The 18,386-nt window shown below is 41.6% G+C and overlaps 2 protein-coding genes and 1 long non-coding RNA gene across 10 annotated transcripts in view; 1 reads left to right on the top strand and 2 right to left on the bottom strand.

Moving 5' to 3' along the window:
- LOC137839640 (ephrin type-B receptor 1-B) overlaps window positions 1-18,386 on the top strand; it is a 153,068-nt gene that overhangs the window by 4,887 nt on the left and 129,795 nt on the right. The window lies entirely within an intron of this gene.
- On the bottom strand, window positions 3,856-8,971 carry LOC137839621 (uncharacterized). Its single transcript, XR_011085635.1, has 7 exons — window positions 8,888-8,971; window positions 8,076-8,180; window positions 7,170-7,274; window positions 6,361-6,465; window positions 5,624-5,748; window positions 5,465-5,551; window positions 3,856-4,389 (listed from the first exon to the last, which is right to left on the bottom strand). It is a non-coding gene; the product is annotated as an uncharacterized lncRNA (long non-coding RNA).
- Window positions 9,544-15,995, bottom strand: LOC125984722 (uncharacterized). 2 transcript variants are annotated; one of them, XM_049746862.2, is made up of 9 exons: window positions 15,094-15,995; window positions 14,122-14,238; window positions 13,750-13,905; window positions 13,270-13,459; window positions 13,036-13,140; window positions 12,223-12,327; window positions 11,414-11,518; window positions 10,605-10,709; window positions 9,764-9,898 (listed from the first exon to the last, which is right to left on the bottom strand). In XM_049746862.2, the coding sequence occupies exons 3-9, from the start codon at window positions 13,821-13,823 to the stop codon at window positions 9,779-9,781; spliced, it is 804 nt and encodes a 267-aa protein (XP_049602819.2). In that variant the 5' UTR covers window positions 13,824-13,905; window positions 14,122-14,238; window positions 15,094-15,995; the 3' UTR covers window positions 9,764-9,778. The 2 variants fall into 2 exon arrangements, with proteins under 2 accessions (XP_068504779.1, XP_049602819.2); XM_068648678.1 differs by lacking the exon at window positions 13,750-13,905 and having other exon boundaries at window positions 9,544-9,898.

Below are 18,386 nucleotides of genomic sequence, written 5' to 3'. Positions count from 1 at the left end.
GAGCTAGTGGTGGCTATCCTCCTGAGCCTGGTGATGGTAGTCTGCTGAGCCTGGTGGTGGTTGTCCTCTAGGGGTTGGTGGTACTAGCTTACTGAGCGTGATGTTAGCTCTCTTCCAGGGGCTGGTTGTGCTAGCACACTGGGCCAGATGGTAGCTCTCCTCCTGGGGCTGATGGTGTTAGCCTCCTGGAGGTCCGGTGTAGACCGCAGGTCCGGCGTTACTGGCACGCAGTCACCGACGGTCACAGGTCCAGCGTTGCTGGGACGAAGTGCAGCACCGACAGCGGGTCCAGCGTTGTTGGCTCGAGGTCCGGCAACGGCAGCGAATCCGGCGACGTTGGAGTGGGACACTAATGTGACCGCGAGTCCAATTGCGCCGGGAGGATTCCCAGTGGCGGCCGCGGATCTGGCGGCCGCGGATCTGGCGTGGTTTGATAGTATTTCTCCTACTCCAGTTGGAAAAAAATGTGTATGCAAATGTATATGATAGGGGGCCTTTTTCCTTTCGTTGAATCCTGTGGCAAAATATGGCAAATGTTCATTCATTGGGCAGCATGGTGTCCAAGTGGACACCTGCCTCACAATTCAAAGGCTCAGGGTTTGAATGGTGTGTTGCATGTTCTCATTAGAAATGTAGTATGTTGCCTTAGGGATATCAAAGGCTCAAAGTGTGAATGTTAGTGTTTGTCTGCATGTGTCCTGTGACCGCACTGGGCTGTGTGTACCCACCGCCACTTTGTATCATACCATTCGGCAGTGCCGTCTGCCTGCCTTCTTTCTTTCTTTCTTTCTTTCTTTCTTTCTTACACACACACACACACACACACACACACACACACACACACACACACGCACACACACACACACACACACACACACCTATCTACGCAGGAAGCAGTAGCGATGCCATAAAAGCTAACGTGTCCTCTCTCCATTGTGTTTTTCATTTCCGCCCCGCCACAGGGACACTCCGCTGTGGTCAGACATCCACAGTATAATCCTGCGCTTGCTCTTTCATTTTGTAGAAAAAAAACAAAACTCATCATGTAGCAGGACAAATAATGATCTTATTCTTTCCACTGCGGCCTCTCGAAGTGTTCGTTAACTTTGCGGGTCGGTTTTGCTATTGAGATGAGCGAGTGCAAGGTTGGGGTGTTGTCGAGTTGAAAAGACGTTGGGTGATGTTGGGGAACAGATGGGGCGGGAAAGGGGGGGGGGGACTCTTGGGGTTACCCTGGTAACAAGGATGAAAGCAATTCCTTGTTTGGGTCACTAATTGAAAGGAGCTTGTCCCACAGGCAGGTTCAAATCTGATCTGAACTCCAATCTGTTGCTCTTTTCATCCTTTTTATTGATGCGTGTGCATGGCGTGCATGTGCGTGTTTCGCTACCACTCTTTTCAGAAGCTAATTCAAGGTGGCAAAACACAATAGACAAGCTCCAATTTGAACGCAAATGGTGGAGCAACACATGTAGACAACTCGTGCATAATCTTTGTCCACTGCAAAGAACAACTTCTATTACTGCGGGATACTGAGAAGCTGTGACAGGTCCTCATGATGGTAGTATATTGGAACGTGTGTGCTATACTGCCCCTGAGTGGCCAAGGTGTGCAAACCAGAAGTTTCTAAATGACTCTGAGAAAGAACATTGACTTTAAATCATTGTAATTCCTAACTGCAGTGCTGTTTTGCCACGCAAACCTCTTGGTGCATCTCCCTCGTGTCTGTCCCCCCGGGTCACTCGTGAGTCCCTTAAGCCTCCCCCCCCCCACCGCTCACTCCATGGTGTGTGGTTCTCACCAGACACACTTTTCATTCTCCATTGCTTGTTGCTGTTTGCCCTTAAACCAATTAGGCTTAAATAAATTTGCTCATTCAACAGCCTGGAAGCAAAAGGGTTTGGGGGAGGTAGACTGGGTGTGGAAAGCGAGACAAGCAAGGGAGGTCATGCGCTCTCAGATGGGCTCCATGCATGTTTGACAAACGAGCAGAAAGCTAGACTGCATCATTATCTGACATCGACGGCTCCGCTAAGGTGCGGATTTACTTTGATAGGAAAACATCGGTAATGTGGCAAAGCGCTCCCTCGGAATGTTGTGTTATAAATAGTAGCAGCTTTACGGAGGTCTGCATTGATGTAGCTTAACTTGCCATGAATGATTTCATGTTGGTTCTCTTCAGAGTGCAAAAAATACTGCTGCAGCCAAGTAGTGGCATCATTTTACTCTTAGCGGCTTCGAGATGTGCTTGCTCAATAATCAATGCCAGTTTAAATAATAATAGTAGTAATATTCATTGTGAAATAAGAAGGTTTTTGGTACGAAATAAATGATAATGAATTAACGAAAATCCTTAAATCTCAAAGCACCCCTTGGTCACATACATTCTGTAATGTTTAGTGAGTGGGTGAAAAAATCAATGCCAGAAATTTAATAAGCTTTCCATTTGGCTTCTTCCCACAAGGTTTGGTGAAATTAGTTTTGTGGTTTTTGAGTTCTCCTGTTAATTAGCATGATTAAAAACAAGCAACCTGGTGCTTGAAGTACTTACTGCCTTATGTACGTATGAGTTTCCAAAGTGTGTCAAAAATCAGCCCTGTTGGTCTTAACGGATGAGCGAGCGCACCGGATGTGTCCTTAGTTATAGAGTCCAATGACGTTCCGCATCTCACTTCACTCTTCTTCAGGCGCTATCACTCAAAAGCCTCACATTTATTTTGCCCACAGGCACGGACGGCTGCTCGGACCACCTGATGTAGAATTCAATTCTCCTGCAGTTTTCTACCGCTGTGTGTGTAATGTACGCCTGCCTTGTTACTAGCGGGCGGGCCTAAGGCATTACGCTGAGCAGAGGAAGCTGACATGGCCTCATTCCATAATGGAACCTTATTTTTGCCACACAGTGAAAAGACCACCAGCGTTCGGTGGGTTCAGGTGCGCTCACGGGCTGTGGCGCCGACCCTTGCCTGCTGCTTGTATGCTGGCGGCGTTAAAAACGGGATGCTCGTTGCTTGTGTAAAAGTAGCGCCTCTCGCATGCATGCATGCATGCATGCATGCATGCGGGTGCTGAAGCTTGAACTAATGGCGCGCACGCATTCATTTCATCACCATATCATTTTTCACATTTTTTTTCTGCAGCATTGACGTGAAGTGTAACTCCTCACTCACCCCTGCTTTCTACAGCAATCCAAAACACAACATGCATATGCACACGCACGCACGGACGCGCACGGACGGACGGACGCGCGCGCGTGCGCGCGCGCGCGCGCACGCACGCACGCACGCACGCACGCACGCACGCACGCACGCACACACACACACACACACATCCTTGTTAACCTCCCTCTGCAGGACCCGACTTACTTTACCGAGTTCTGGGGTCCACCCTTTCTAGTGGTCCAAGAACTATGAAAAAAATCAGGCAAGTCCCAAAAAAAATCTTGTTACTAAAAATCACTTTCAATAAACACAATTTGAACCTTTTTTTTTCATGTCAGTTTTTCAGTCATATCTGGGGCCTGTTTCTAACATTCCGGCTTTGCGGGTTCCACCTTTACACACATGAGATTTTTAGTCAGTTATGGGGATCGCTTTTAATATTTCAACCTTAAGAGGTCTACCTATACACACATTATTTTTTTAGCCAGTTATGGAGCTTGCTGTTAAGATTTAAGACTTGTTAGGTCTGCCTTTATAAAGAGGATCTATCAAGTTCAACCCCAACCCTAATCTAACCCAAACATGCATTTGTGTGGACTTAATCATTTGAGAAAACCTAAAAATTTTGTTAGTGTTATTAATACTTTCATCTGGCTAAATATACTAGATATACATTGAAATGTGCATTCTAAAATACATTCTGAAGTCTTTATTCAGATTCTGGTCCATTTTCCTTGGTCACAGTCTTAATATTCTTCAATTTGTTCAGTCATATTGGTACATTTTAAAATATTTAAATTCTGCATTTTAGCTAACTATAAAGTACACAGGATTTACAAGTAATAATTGTCTTGAGTCAAAATTTTAAATGGACACATTACAAATGTAGCCAATGAATAAAGGAACTTATTTAATCTAACATTTACGAACAGGAGAAGTGGAGCATAAAAAAAATCACAAACAAATAGTGAACAAATGGTGAAACAGGACCAGCCATGTGTTTCTATCTCTGTTAAGGGAAGCTGTTTCACTCATATTTTCTCCTCATGGTGGTTATTCTCTTTTTGACAAAGTACTTAACAGCTCGGTGCTTGTGGTTCTGCAGCAATGCATCTCTCGCAGTCAAGCTTACCAGGAACCTGATTTGTCAATATATACTTCCTTGAATGTTTATTTACTGCAGCACATTCCTCTGGGGTCCAGCTTCTTTTCACAACTTTTCCGTTACCTAAGGGCATAGGAAGAGCACTTTTTAGTTTACAACTTAATTAGAACAAAATTGCATAAAGAATACATTCACTTTATGTACAATTATCCGACAATATAATTCAAATGAGATATTTTATAACGTCAACTATCTTTGTCAACAGTGATGAGCCTACAATAGACATAAGTAAATCAGTTAATATCTGAGATATTAATCCGGTCATTTAAGTTGCTAGGTGGTCTTCAGTGTCAGCTGTTTTGATATTAACAAAATTAAAAATAGATGCACAAAAGGGTAACATTAGAATGCCCCCAGTTTTGGTGGTGGGGGAAAGAGGTCTCTCATTTTCTTGACTACTTTTAAGCAGTTTTGCATTTGACCAGAATGTCACTGCTGGTAGATGAAGCAATTCCTGGACCCTACAGAGGTTGCACAGGCAGTCAAACTCCACCATGGCAGCACATTGGGATGCACCATTTCTCTGACAAAACCATTAAGAACAGATACAAGTTGTTGCAAAATCAGGGAAAATAAAAAATAAAAATCAGAGAAAATTTTTTTTCAGACAGTGTTTTACATGTATGGGGAATTTGCTTTGATAACGTGCTACACATGGACAAACAAAGATGATAAAAGTAAATTTGGAAATATATAGTGTGTAAAAAATTAAATGCAAGCTGTATAAGAATGGTATCTGCCTTGGTGTGACAATGTGTGAATTTGCATATTCACTAATAGGTTAATCTAGAGCAATTTTTCTTTCTCTCTTTTGAGGTAAATGTGTCATGTATACATTACCGCTATTTAAAAATAGATGTAAACAAACATCTCACATATAATCAAGGTTAGCAATGACCTGTAACTCACATGAGAAAGGATGGGTCAATTTTCATTTTATGACAAAATTCAAAAGTTTAGACCTTACATGTCTAAGAAAAAAAGTCAAGTGGTGTTTAATATATCTTGCTTGGGTCATCTAAATCTTAGTAAGCAGCATATGTGAGGATAATTAGATACTGATACAGTAGTAACAATTGGGCAATTTAAAAGTAACTGTGATAAAGTTATATATTGAAAAGGATTACTCTAAACTCACCTCCCTTTTTGGCAGACTTTTCATTACTTGGGCCACGAGATGCGGAGGTACAAGAGGTCACTTCTATCACTTCTGGGATCAGCCCATCTGAAATGATGATTTTTAAGTACAGAAAAAAAACACAGTATAGCAATATTCTAAAACAAAAATTAACTGCACCTGTATAAGAATGCTTGGTCAAATTTAATATACTCTTGTTTTGAGCGGTCCTTTTGGGAATCATTGTCAGTATCATCACTGTCTGAGTAGTCCACTTTGAGAAACTCCTTTGATAATTGATAGCTCTATGGAGGGAATTAAAAGAAATGTGTTGTTAGTTTCTGCAAGCTACTCTTATATGCTGTATTAATATAAAGACTAGAATTTCTTTGCTCAAAATAATTAAAATTTCTGTCCAATATCTTAACTGGTAGACGACCGGTGCTGTACACATCCTCTGAAATATGCCAAAACCTTATATCACAGGAAATTTTACATATAAAACATGGAAAAGGCTCCAAAATTTACAACAAAGAAGCCACAAGAAACCATATTTCAGAAATCTGTTATGTGTGTGTGAATGATTGGCTTGGTTGGAATAACCATGACAACCTTAGATCCATACGGAGGGCCCCACAAGTAGCCATCAGAAATCTGTTATGTGTGTGTGAATGATTGGCTTGGTTGGACACCCATGGGCGGATGTTTCAACAATCCATCTATAGGTGTGTGTGCCACTGGTTCGTTTGGGCTCTATGAGGAGAACCACTAAAACCGTGTGATCCAATGGTTGGCTGAATGCTGTTTAAGGTACCTTCTGACTAAAGAACAGCTTTCCAACTAAAAGCTGTAAACTAAGAGAACAAGAAAAGGTCTACAAAGTTTATTTCTTACAACAAAGTCGCACTGAATGTTACCTGTTGGCTGGCATCTTGTTTGATGTTATCATCAGGGTCAGAGTCCTGCCAAGTTCTGGCTGGTTCAGGCAGCGCACCATCAACAGGAGCCTGAGAGCCTGTCACCTGGAATTAAAACCACAAATAACTTACCAACATCATACAGACACCACAAATGACAGACTCAAGACCTGTATAGTTAAATCATGTGAAGTTAGTCCCCGAAACCAAACAAGCTTTTCTAACTAAAGTGTTCCAGTCAGTTCTGGATGTCTAATCAGGTCCTATAACAGCATCTTTATGGATGTAGTGGAGCATCCTTCAGCATGACACTTTAGCCGTTTAGCTGTTGAGGATGTGTGGAACTATAGCTGTAATATAATCAGCCTCCATAATGTCCATAACCAAAATATGATCTAAAAACATGAGACAACCTTCGATCCATACGGAGGGCCCCACAAGTAGCCATCAGAAATCTGTTATGTGAGTGTGAATGATTGGCTTGGTTGGAATAACCAAGACAACTTTAGATCCATACGGAGGGCCCCACAAGTAGCCATCAGAAATCTGTTATGTGTGTGTGAATGATTGGCTTGGTTGCACACCCATGGGCGCATGTTTCAACAATCCATCTATAGGTGTGTGTGCCACTGGTTCGTTTGGGCTCTATGAGGAGAACCACTAAAACCGTGTGATCCAATGGTTGGCTGAATGCTGTTTAAGGTACCTTCTGACTAAAGAACAGCTTTCCAACTAAAAGCTGTAAATTAAGAGAACAAGAAAAGGTCTACAAAGTTTATTTCTTACAACAAAGTCTAACTGAATGTTACCTGTTGGCTGGCATCTTGTTTGATGTTATCATCAGGGTCAGAGTCCTGCCAAGTTCTGGCTGGTTCAGGCAGCGCACCGTCAACAGGAGCCTGAGAGCCTGTCACCTGGAATTAAAACCACAAATAACTTACCAACATCATACAGACACCACAAATGACAGACTCAAGACCTGTATAGTTAAATCATGTGAAGTTAGTCCCCAAAACCAAACAAGCTTTTCTAACTAAAGTGTTCCAGTCAGTTCTGGATGTCTAATCAGGTCCTATAACAGCATCTTTATGGATGTAGTGGAGCATCCTTGAGCATGACACTTTAGCCGTTTAACTGTTGAGGATGTGTGGAACTATAGCTGTAATATAATCAGCCTCCATAATGTCCATAACCAAAATATGATCTAAAAACATGAGACAACCTTCGATCCATACGGAGGGCCCCACAAGTAGCTATCAGAAATCTGTTATTATGTGTGTGTGAATGATTGGCTTGGTTGGAATAACCAAGACAACTTTAGATCCATACGGAGGGCCCCACAAGTAGCCATCAGAAATCTGTTATTATGTGTGTGTGAATGATTGGCTTGGTTGGAATAACCAAGACAACTTTCGATCCATACGGAGGGCCCCACAAGTAGCCATCAGAAATCTTTTATGTGTGTGTGAATGATTGGCTTGGTTGGACACCCATGGGCGCATGTTTCAAATATCCATCTATAGGTGTGTGTGCCACTGGTTCGTTTGGGCTCTATGAGGAGAACCACTAAACCCGTGTGATCCAATGGTTGGCTGAATGCTGTTTAAGGTACCTTCTGACTAAAGAACAGCTTTCCAACTAAAAGCTGTAAACTAAGAGAACAAGAAAAGGTCTACAAAGTTTATTTCTTACAACAAAGTCTAACTGAATGTTACCTGTTGGCTGGCATCTTGTTTGATGTTATCATCAGGGTCAGAGTCCTGCCAAGTTCTGGCTGGTTCAGGCAGCGCACCATCAACAGGAGCCTGAGAGCCTGTCACCTGGAATTAAAACCACAAATAACTTACCAACATCATACAGACACCACAAATGACAGACTCAAGACCTGTATAGTTAAACCATGTGAAGTTAGTCCCCAAAACCAAACAAGCTTTTCTAACTAAAGTGTTCCAGTCAGTTCTGGATGTCTAATCAGGTCCTATAACAGCATCTTTATGGATGTAGTGGAGCATCCTTGAGCATGACACTTTAGCCGTTTAACTGTTGAGGATGTGTGGAACTATAGCTGTAATATAATCAGCCTCCATAATGTCCTTAACCAAAATATGATCTAAAAACATGAGACAACCTTCGATCAATACGGAGGGCCCCACAAGTAGCTGTCAGAAATCTGTTATTATGTGTGTGTGAATGATTGGCTTGGTTGGAATAACCAAGACAACTTTCGATCCATACGGAGGGCCCCACAAGTAGCCATCAGAAATCTTTTATGTGTGTGTGAATGATTGGCTTGGTTGGACACCCATGGGCGCATGTTTCAAATATCCATCTATAGGTGTGTGTGCCACTGGTTCGTTTGGGCTCTATGAGGAGAACCACTAAAACCGTGTGATCCAATGGTTGGCTGAATGCTGTTTAAGGTACCTTCTGACTAAAGAACAGCTTTCCAACTAAAAGCTGTAAACTAAGAGAACAAGAAAAGGTCTACAAAGTTGATTTCTTACAACAAAGTCTAACTGAATGTTACCTGTTGGCTGGCATCTTGTTTGATGTTATCATCAGGGTCAGAATCCTGCCAAGTTCTGGCTGGTTCAGGCAGCGCACCATCAACGGGAGCCTGAGAGCCTGTCACCTGGAATTAAAACCACAAATAACTTACCAACATCATACAGACACCACAAATGACAGACTCAAGACCTGTATAGTTAAATCATGTGAAGTTAGTCCCCAAAACCAAACAAGCTTTTCTAACTAAAGTGTTCCAGTCAGTTCTGGATGTCTAATCAGGTCCTATAACAGCATCTTTATGGATGTAGTGGAGCATCCTTGAGCATGACACTTTAGCCGTTTAACTGTTGAGGATGTGTGGAACTATAGCTGTAATATAATCAGCCTCCATAATGTCCTTAACCAAAATATGATCTAAAAACATGAGACAACCTTCGATCAATACGGAGGGCCCCACAAGTAGCTGTCAGAAATCTGTTATTATGTGTGTGTGAATGATTGGCTTGGTTGGAATAACCAAGACAACTTTAGATCCATACGGAGGGCCCCACAAGTAGCCATGAGAAATCTGTTATTATGTGTGTGTGAATGATTGGCTTGGTTGGAATAACCAAGACAACTTTCGATCCATACGGAGGGCCCCACAAGTAGCCATCAGAAATCTGTTATGTGTGTGTGAATGATTGGCTTGGTTGGACACCCATGGGCGCATGTTTCAAATATCCATGTATAGGTGTGTGTGCCACTGGTTCGTTTGGGCTCTATGAGGAGAACCACTAAAACCGTGTGATCCAATGGTTGGCTGAATGCTGTTTAAGGTACCTTCTGACTAAAGAACAGCTTTCCAACTAAAAACTGTAAACTAAGAGAACAAGAAAAGGTCTACAAAGTTTATTTCTTACAACAAAGTCTAACTGAATGTTACCTGTTGGCTGGCATCTTGTTTGATGTTATCATCAGGGTCAGAGTCCTGCCAAGTTCTGGCTGGTTCAGGCAGAGCACCGTCAACAGGAGCCTGAGAGCCTGTCACCTGGAATTAAAACCACAAATAACTTACCAACATCATACAGACACCACAAATGACAGACTCAAGACCTGTATAGTTAAATCATGTGAAGTTAGTCCCCAAAACCAAACAAGCTTTTCTAACTAAAGTGTTCCAGTCAGACCTGATGTCTAATCAGGTCCTATAACAGCATCTTTATGGATGTAGTGGAGCATCCTTCAGCATGACACTTTAGCCCTTTAGCTGTTGAGGATGTGTGGAACTATAGCTGTAATATAATCAGCCTCCATAATGTCCATAACCAAAATATGATCTAAAAACATGAGGCAACCTTTGATCCATACGGAGGGCCCCACAAGTAGCCAACAGAAATCTGTTATTGTGTGTGTGTGAATGATTGGCTTGGTTGGAATAACCAAGACAACTTTAGATCCATACGGAGGGCCCCACAAGTAGCCATCAGAAATCTGTTATGTGTGTGTGAATGATTGGCTTGGTTGGACACCCATGGGCGCATGTTTCAACAATCCTTCTATAGGTGTGTGTGCCACTGGTTCGTTTGGGCTCTATGAGGAGAACCACTAAAACCGTGTGATCCAATGGTTGGCTGAATGCTGTTTAAGGTACCTTCTGACTAAAGAACAGCTTTCCAACTAAAAGCTGTAAACTAAGAGAACAAGAAAAGGTCTACAAAGTTTATTTCTTACAACAAAGTCTAACTGAATGTTACCTGTTGGCTGGCATCTTGTTTGATGTTATCATCAGGGTCAGAGTCCTGCCAAGTTCTGGCTGGTTCAGGCAGCGCACCGTCAACAGGAGCCTGAGAGCCTTTCACCTGGAATTAAAACCACAAATAACTTACCAACATCATACAGACACCACAAATGACAGACTCAAGACCTGTATAGTTAAATCATGTGAAGTTAGTCCCCAAAACCAAACAAGCTTTTCTAACTAAAGTGTTCCAGTCAGACCTGATGTCTAATCAGGTCCTATAACAGCATCTTTATGGATGTAGTGGAGCATCCTTCAGCATGACACTTTAGCCGTTTTGCTGTTGAGGATGTGTGGAACTATAGCTGTAATATAATCAGCCTCCATAATGTCCATAACCAAAATATGATCTAAAAACATGAGACAACTTTCGATCCATACGGAGGGCCCCACAAGTATCCATCAGAAATCTGTTATTGTGTGTGTGTGAATGATTGGCTTGGTTGGAATAACCAAGACAACTTTAGATCCATACGGAGGGCCCCACAAGTAGCCATCAGAAATCTGTTGTGTGTGTGAATGATTGGCTTGGTTGGACACCCATGGGCGCATGTTTTAACAATCCTTCTATAGGTGTGTGTGCCACTGGTTCGTTTGGGCTCTATGAGGAGAACCACTAAAACCGTGTGATCCAATGGTTGGCTGAATGCTGTTTAAGGTACCTTCTGACTAAAGAACAGCTTTCCAACTAAAAGCTGTAAACTAAGAGAACAAGAAAAGGTCTACAAAGTTTATTTCTTACAACAAAGTCTAACTGAATGTTACCTGTTGGCTGGCATCTTGTTTGATGTTATCATCAGGGTCAGAGTCCTGCCAAGTTCTGGCTGGTTCAGGCAGCGCACCGTCAACAGGAGCCTGAGAGCCTGTCACCTGGAATTAAAACCACAAATAACTTACCAACATCATACAGACACCACAAATGACAGACTCAAGACCTGTATAGTTAAATCATGTGAAGTTAGTCCCCAAAACAAAACAAGCTTTTCTAACTAAAGTGTTCCAGTCAGCCCTGATGTCTAATCAGGTCCTATAACAGCATCTTTATGGATGTAGTGGAGCATCCTTCAGCATGACACTTTAGCCGTTTTGCTGTTGAGGATGTGTGGAACTATAGCTGTAATATAATCAGCCTCCATAATGTCCATAACCAAAATATGATCTAAAAACATGAGACAACTTTTGATCCATACGGAGGGCCCCACAAGTAGCCATCAGAAATCTGTTAGTGTGTGTGTGAATGATTGGCTTGGTTGGAATAACCAAGACAACTTTAGATCCATACGGAGGGCCCCACAAGTAGCCATCAGAAATCTGTTATGTGTGTGTGAATGATTGGCTTGGTTGGACACCCATGGGCGCATGTTTCAACAATCCTTCTATAGGTGTGTGTGCCACTGGTTCGTTTGGGCTCTATGAGGAGAACCACTAAAACCATGTGATCCAATGGTTGGCTGAATGCTGTTTAAGGTACCTTCTGACTAAAGAACAGCTTTCCAACTAAAAGCTGTAAACTAAGAGAACAAGAAAAGGTCTACAAAGTTGATTTCTTACAACAAAGTCTAACTGAATGTTACCTGTTGGCTGGCATCTTGTTTGATGTTATCATCAGGGTCAGAGTCCTGCCAAGTTCTGGCTGGTTCAGGCAGAGCACCGTCAACAGGAGCCTGAGAGCCTGGCACCTGGAATTAAAACCACAAATAACTTACCAACATCATACAGACACCACAAATGACAGACTCAAGACCTGTATAGTTAAATCATGTGAAGTTAGTCCCCAAAACCAAACAAGCTTTTCTAACTAAAGTGTTCCAGTCAGACCTGATGTCTAATCAGGTCCTATAACAGCATCTTTATGGATGTAGTGGAGCATCCTTCAGCATGACACTTTAGTCGTTTTGCTGTTGAGGATGTGTGGAACTATAGCTGTAATATAATCAGCTTCCATAATGTCCATAACCAAAATATGATCTAAAAACATGAGACAACTTTCGATCCATACGGAGGGCCCCACAAGTAGCCATCAGAAATCTGTTATTGTGTGTGTGTGTGAATGATTGGCTTGGTTGGAATAACCAAGACAACTTTAGATCCATACGGAGGGCCCCACAAGTAGCCATCAGAAATCTGTTATGTGTGTGTGAATGATTGGCTTGGTTGGACACCCATGGGCGCATGTTTCAACAATCCTTCTATAGGTGTGTGTGCCACTGGTTCGTTTGGGCTCTATGAGGAGAACCACTAAAACCATGTGATCCAATGGTCGGCTGAATGCTGTTTAAGGTACCTTCTGACTAAAGAACAGCTTTCCAACTAAAAGCTGTAAACTAAGAGAACAAGAAAAGGTCTACAAAGTTTATTTCTTACAACAAAGTCTAACTGAATGTTACCTGTTGGCTGGCATCTTGTTTGATGTTATCATCAGGGCCAGAGTCCTGCCAAGTTCTGGCTGGTTCAGGCAGCGCACCGTCAACAGGAGCCTGAGAGCCTGTCACCTGGAATCAAAACCACAAATAACTTACCAACATCATACTGAGAGTAATTCAAATAAAAGAGACAAAAATCTTCCTTTTTTTAATAACAAATTAATATTCCAACTTGCATACTTGATCTTACTGACTTACTTTTTCACGCCATGGCCATTTAGAATCACCATAGTTGTAATCGATTTCAGTTCCCATTTCTATGTTTTTGATGGCAAAAAGGCACAAATGGGGCTCGTCATTTACTATTTTTTTCATGGTGCAGTTTGGAGACTTGTGGTTGTCATTCACTAATCTTCCAAGAGAGCCATCCTCTGTTGATGCATCAATACTAGGAAAGAAAAAACAGAAATCAAACATTTTGTATCATATAACTAGTTTTTTAGTAAAATAAAAGTTGGCTTACAGAAATAAAAACTTGCAACATTTCAAAAGAAAAGTTGAGAGGGAAACAATGTCTTTTTGAACGTCATAGCACTAAATAAAAAAAATTGTTAATGCCACAATCCTGATGTGTTATTGAAATATTGCTTCTGAGTGACTCACTAATTTAGGGTATTTTATTCCAGTCTCTTTCTAGAGTTCATAATTATTGTATAGAAAATATTTGGATATACATACCACCAGTAATGATTCTGCCATTCAAAGTCAAAGAGAAATGTACTCTCCTTTTCAGAGTACTGCTTGTTTGGCATTTTTCTGCTGACAGAAGTTGACCCCTGTAATCTAAGATGAACTCTCCTTGTTCAAAGTGCTGGGTAGCAAACACGCCTCTTCCTGCAAGGACATTTTATATAAAACCATTGGTTATGAGAAAATAAAGATACACCTTTAACCAAATAATTGTGGTGTTATCTTACAATTTTAATACTAAGTTCTCGCTTAGAAACAGAAATACAACAACCAATCTGAATTTGATTGTTTTTTGTGTTGTTTTATAAAATAAATAAATATATACTTAATGGATAAATGGTCTAAAAATGAGTTTATTACCTTTTTGATCATCAATAAATCTTTCCACTAGTCCAGGTTTGTCCTTTGAGGATTAAATGTAAAAGGCTGCTTCATCAGCAGGCTTTTTTCTTGCTTTCCTTTTGGACATTTCTGGCTCTAAAAAATAATTCAAAACATGGCAGAGAGAACTTTAACAAGCACTCTATATTAATTTTAAAAGATTTGTAATCATCCACTGTATAAAGACTGAAGGAATAAGCCTGGCCTGAGAACTAACAGAACAAGAGTGATTAAAGAAAGAATATTTTTCAGAAAATACTGATATATTAATGAAAATGTTTGTCGGTTTGAAGCTGAGCTTTGTTACTTTTAACTAGTCACAGTTCCAACCAGGTGCTGCATCCAAAGAAAAGTTATTTCAATAGTTTTACCAGTATAACTCGTTATACTTTTCAGGAGCTACCAACTCGTTTTTATTATGTTTGTGTTTGAAAAGTGAACGTAGCATCCTGATTAGCGGTAGCTAATTAGCCAATAAGCTAGTTTCCGGATAGTTTTATTTGCGTCAGAATGCTTGTGTTATTTAAAGAAAGCATTCTTACATGATAGAAAACCACCGAGAAATACAGAAGACATGCAGATATATCATAACACTGAGCACACACGTGTTTGACGAGTTTTGAAGTGGTTTCGGCAATTACGGCCAGAGTCCGGTTCTGGGCTTAGCAATTATGAAACATTAGCACATCGAAATCATCCTGAATATAACACGGAGCAATTATACATTCTGTAGTTCTCTTTTACACCATTGTTTTTAAAACCACTGCAAGCTAAGATGAATAACAAGTTAAAAAGCCGGACTGTCTGAGGGGAAAACGTTACGCCATCCGAGTGACAATATACCGAATCCGAAGCCATAATCATTGCATATAAACCCCTCGGGGTCTGGACAAAAAGCATTTCTACATCAGTTTCTTGTACTTAGTATTTACATGCAGTTGATTTACTCACCGTGTATGTTGTGTTTCGTTATGAGCAGCGTGTCTTCGTCGCGGAGCAGTCTCAGTCTGGCGGCGTCACACGTGGCGAAGTGACGTTAAGCTGGTGGTTTTAGCCGCATGAAGCTAACACATGCAATACCTGCTGATTTAACTAATATGTAAACTGATGGTAAAGAATAAATTACTATTTATTTATACCTTTATTTTTATGTTTAGAACATGAAAAATGCACGAGATGCTGATTTAACTAATATGTAAACTGATGGTAAAGAATAAATTACTATTTATTTATACCTTTATTTTTATGTTTAGAACATGAAAAATGCACGAGACAGTTTTTAAAATAAGCCTAATAGAATGAGCGTATTTTTATAAAGCAAGTGTAATGAATATTAAATAACGTAGATAAATTGCAATTGTAATGCAGGAATTTTATGTTTACAGTATTATTTTAGCTGCTATGGTTACTAAAATAATAATTACCTGGTTTAAATCTACAGGAAATAGCATTTTATTTTCTTAATCAACACTCGGATCACGAGGTGCCCTGATTGGTTGAATCACACACACTTCCGGTAGTGTGTATACTTGCAATACCACTTGCCATGGTCGGGGGGCCGCTACTGAGCACACACACTTCACACACACAATTCTCAACATTGCGGCCATGAGGGGTAAGTGAAAAAAATTCGTGAGGCATGTTGTTAGAGCATTTCAAGCTGTTTTAGAGTGGTTTCCCGAGTGGGGTCCATGATTTTGGACCCCACAACGACACAGGGCCCCACTTTGTTGGTGGGCTCCCTGTCTTCGGACCCCCCATACTAATAAAAACAAGTACACACACACACACACACACACACACACACACACACACACACACACACACACACACACACACACACACACACACACACACACGCGTAAACGCGTGTAGATATGCCATAGCCCTATGGCTCACTTTACACCAGAGACATCTGAGCCCTCGGAAGGCCAGATGGTGGATGCTCGTTGGGGGCGCGTATGCGTGCGTACTTTGTGCACTGCATGGACTGGAGTGCTTTACCATCCAAGAAATCCACTTTGTTTCTTTTCATTGGGCTTTTTCAAAATTTTAGATGAATACCGTACCTTAAGTCTTGATTTTGTATCTGGTTGGTGAAGTTGAATACAGTTGAATTCGTCAACAAATCATAAGAATAGAATAGATCTGTAGTATGCGCCTGAGTGCTTACGTTTGGGTTCTTTTCCACTGTCAAAAGTTCTAATTTAGCCATACTATAACACACAGGTGTCAAAATGAGATGATTCATCGACAACAATTTGACTATCAAATGAATCGCCTCGTATTTTAAGAATAATCCTTGAGTCATTTGTTTTCAAGATTGTCCAAATCTTTTGAAATGAGTTTCTCAAAAGTCATATTGTCTGATTTCTTGAGTGCTTCATGAAAGCAGACTGATTTATCTAAAATAAGACATTTGCAAACATCTGCTTCCTTTTTTAAATCACAAAATAAAGACAAGTAAGAAACAGTAATTGAGGATACAGCTTTTTTAACGCAAATACAATTGAATCCGATGATCCCATTAATTGATCAAATAATCGATTTTAAAATTGTTCGATAAATCTACAAAGCACCTTTCCCCCCCCCCCCTCCCCCTCCCCCCCCCCTCCCCCCCCCCCCCCCCAGTCCTGAGTGTTGGATACTATGCTATCCTTAATATTGATGTCAGGTAGCAGGGTTTTACATGTCAAACCACGCACGACTTTGCCAGCTTGTACGTATGTCCGGCTGGAATGGGTTCCAGACTCCACTTCATTTTGTCTTCTCGACGTGGCACAGTACAGTATGTTCTTGTTGTTTCCCAGTGTCTTCTACACATTCCTCCATCTAGAGATTAGCTACAGAGATGCTATCGGATGACATTCATGTTGCTGCGACTATAACATGGCAGGTGGCTTAGCGCGTATAGGCTTTAAATCCCTATCGGTGCAATCTCTGGAACGAGTAAGACTCGCTGCATCGCCGACCGCCAAGACATGTTGCTGCACAGGAGCAAGGGGCAATGTGTTGGGGGGGGGGGCCTCAAACTGTGCGAGTCATCTGTTTCCTGGTAAACCCACGCAACACAAGCGTGCGCACACACAAAAACCAACCCTAAAGACACACTTGCCAATTCTATTTGATGCATATCCAACCTCAAGAGATGCACTTGCTGGAAAACGGCAGCTCTAAAAACGGATTGGATGCAATGACCCATCTTCTCAGATGGACACCAGCTTGGCACCCCTTTCTCAGACAGCAGGAAAGCGAACGGGGAGTCCAGAAGCCTTATCCGATTTTCTTTCTAATTGTTCGTGAAGTGAGGCTATGGATGTACACTAATCTCACAAAGTTGTTTGTAATCAATCCCCTATACAGTGCTAAATTTCATTCCAGGAAGCGCATAATCTTTTATCTATTGACCATTTCACTCATTCCAGAGCCATGCACAGTCCAGATAGGCTTTCTGGCTGCTTCCTCCCGGGGATTTTTAATTGTTTTTCAAATCGTTTGGGCAGGGCAAGCAAGACCACATTTCTCTCTTGCTTTTTGGGAAGTAATGATTGACTTGGACCTAACTTAACTTGAGCAGCCCAGAGGATGCTACACTCTATAGCGCCAAAAAAATGAAGCAGCATCATCCTAATAGAGCTGAAATTTTGGTCGTTGGTGGTAACTGTTGCACTTCTGATTTAATCAGCGCCGCTTCCCCTGCAGTCTTTTCCTCATACACACACACGTAGCATAGCCTCATATTCATTTCCACATAGCCCTCCCCCTTGACTTATTTATATCCAATACTGATTTATATTAAGTGGACGTACTTGGGAGACTAGCCCCTGCAATGTAATTGGGCTACATATACGTAGCACACACTTGCAGCTGTGACTCGCCTTGAGAGGCACACACACACGCACGCACGCACGCGCGCGCGCGCACACACACACACACACACACGCACACACACATTGGCCTGATTTGAACAGGGGAAATGAGCAGAGACAGCGCTACGGGCCTGCAGCCCCAGGCCTGTGTCATTATTAATGAGTAAGTGCGTGCGCAGCTCCCAGGTTCAGGTCTTGTGGACATACTACGTATTTCACCATTCACCTGGCCCGCTCCCTAACATAAATACAATGTCTTATTAAACGCAAGCGATCTTGGCAAAAGCGGGCCCTAGCCTAGATGAATTTTGCTCGTATGTGTGCAAATGCGTGGGACGTTTGGTGGAGTGAGTGGGAAAAACAAGCAAGTGAGTC

This window comes from Syngnathus scovelli, chromosome 17 (assembly GCF_024217435.2).
Source record: "Syngnathus scovelli strain Florida chromosome 17, RoL_Ssco_1.2, whole genome shotgun sequence".
Taxonomy (NCBI): domain Eukaryota; kingdom Metazoa; phylum Chordata; class Actinopteri; order Syngnathiformes; family Syngnathidae; genus Syngnathus; species Syngnathus scovelli.
Note: the sequence above shows the minus strand (reverse complement) of the source record. Positions and strands in the feature narration are given on the sequence as shown.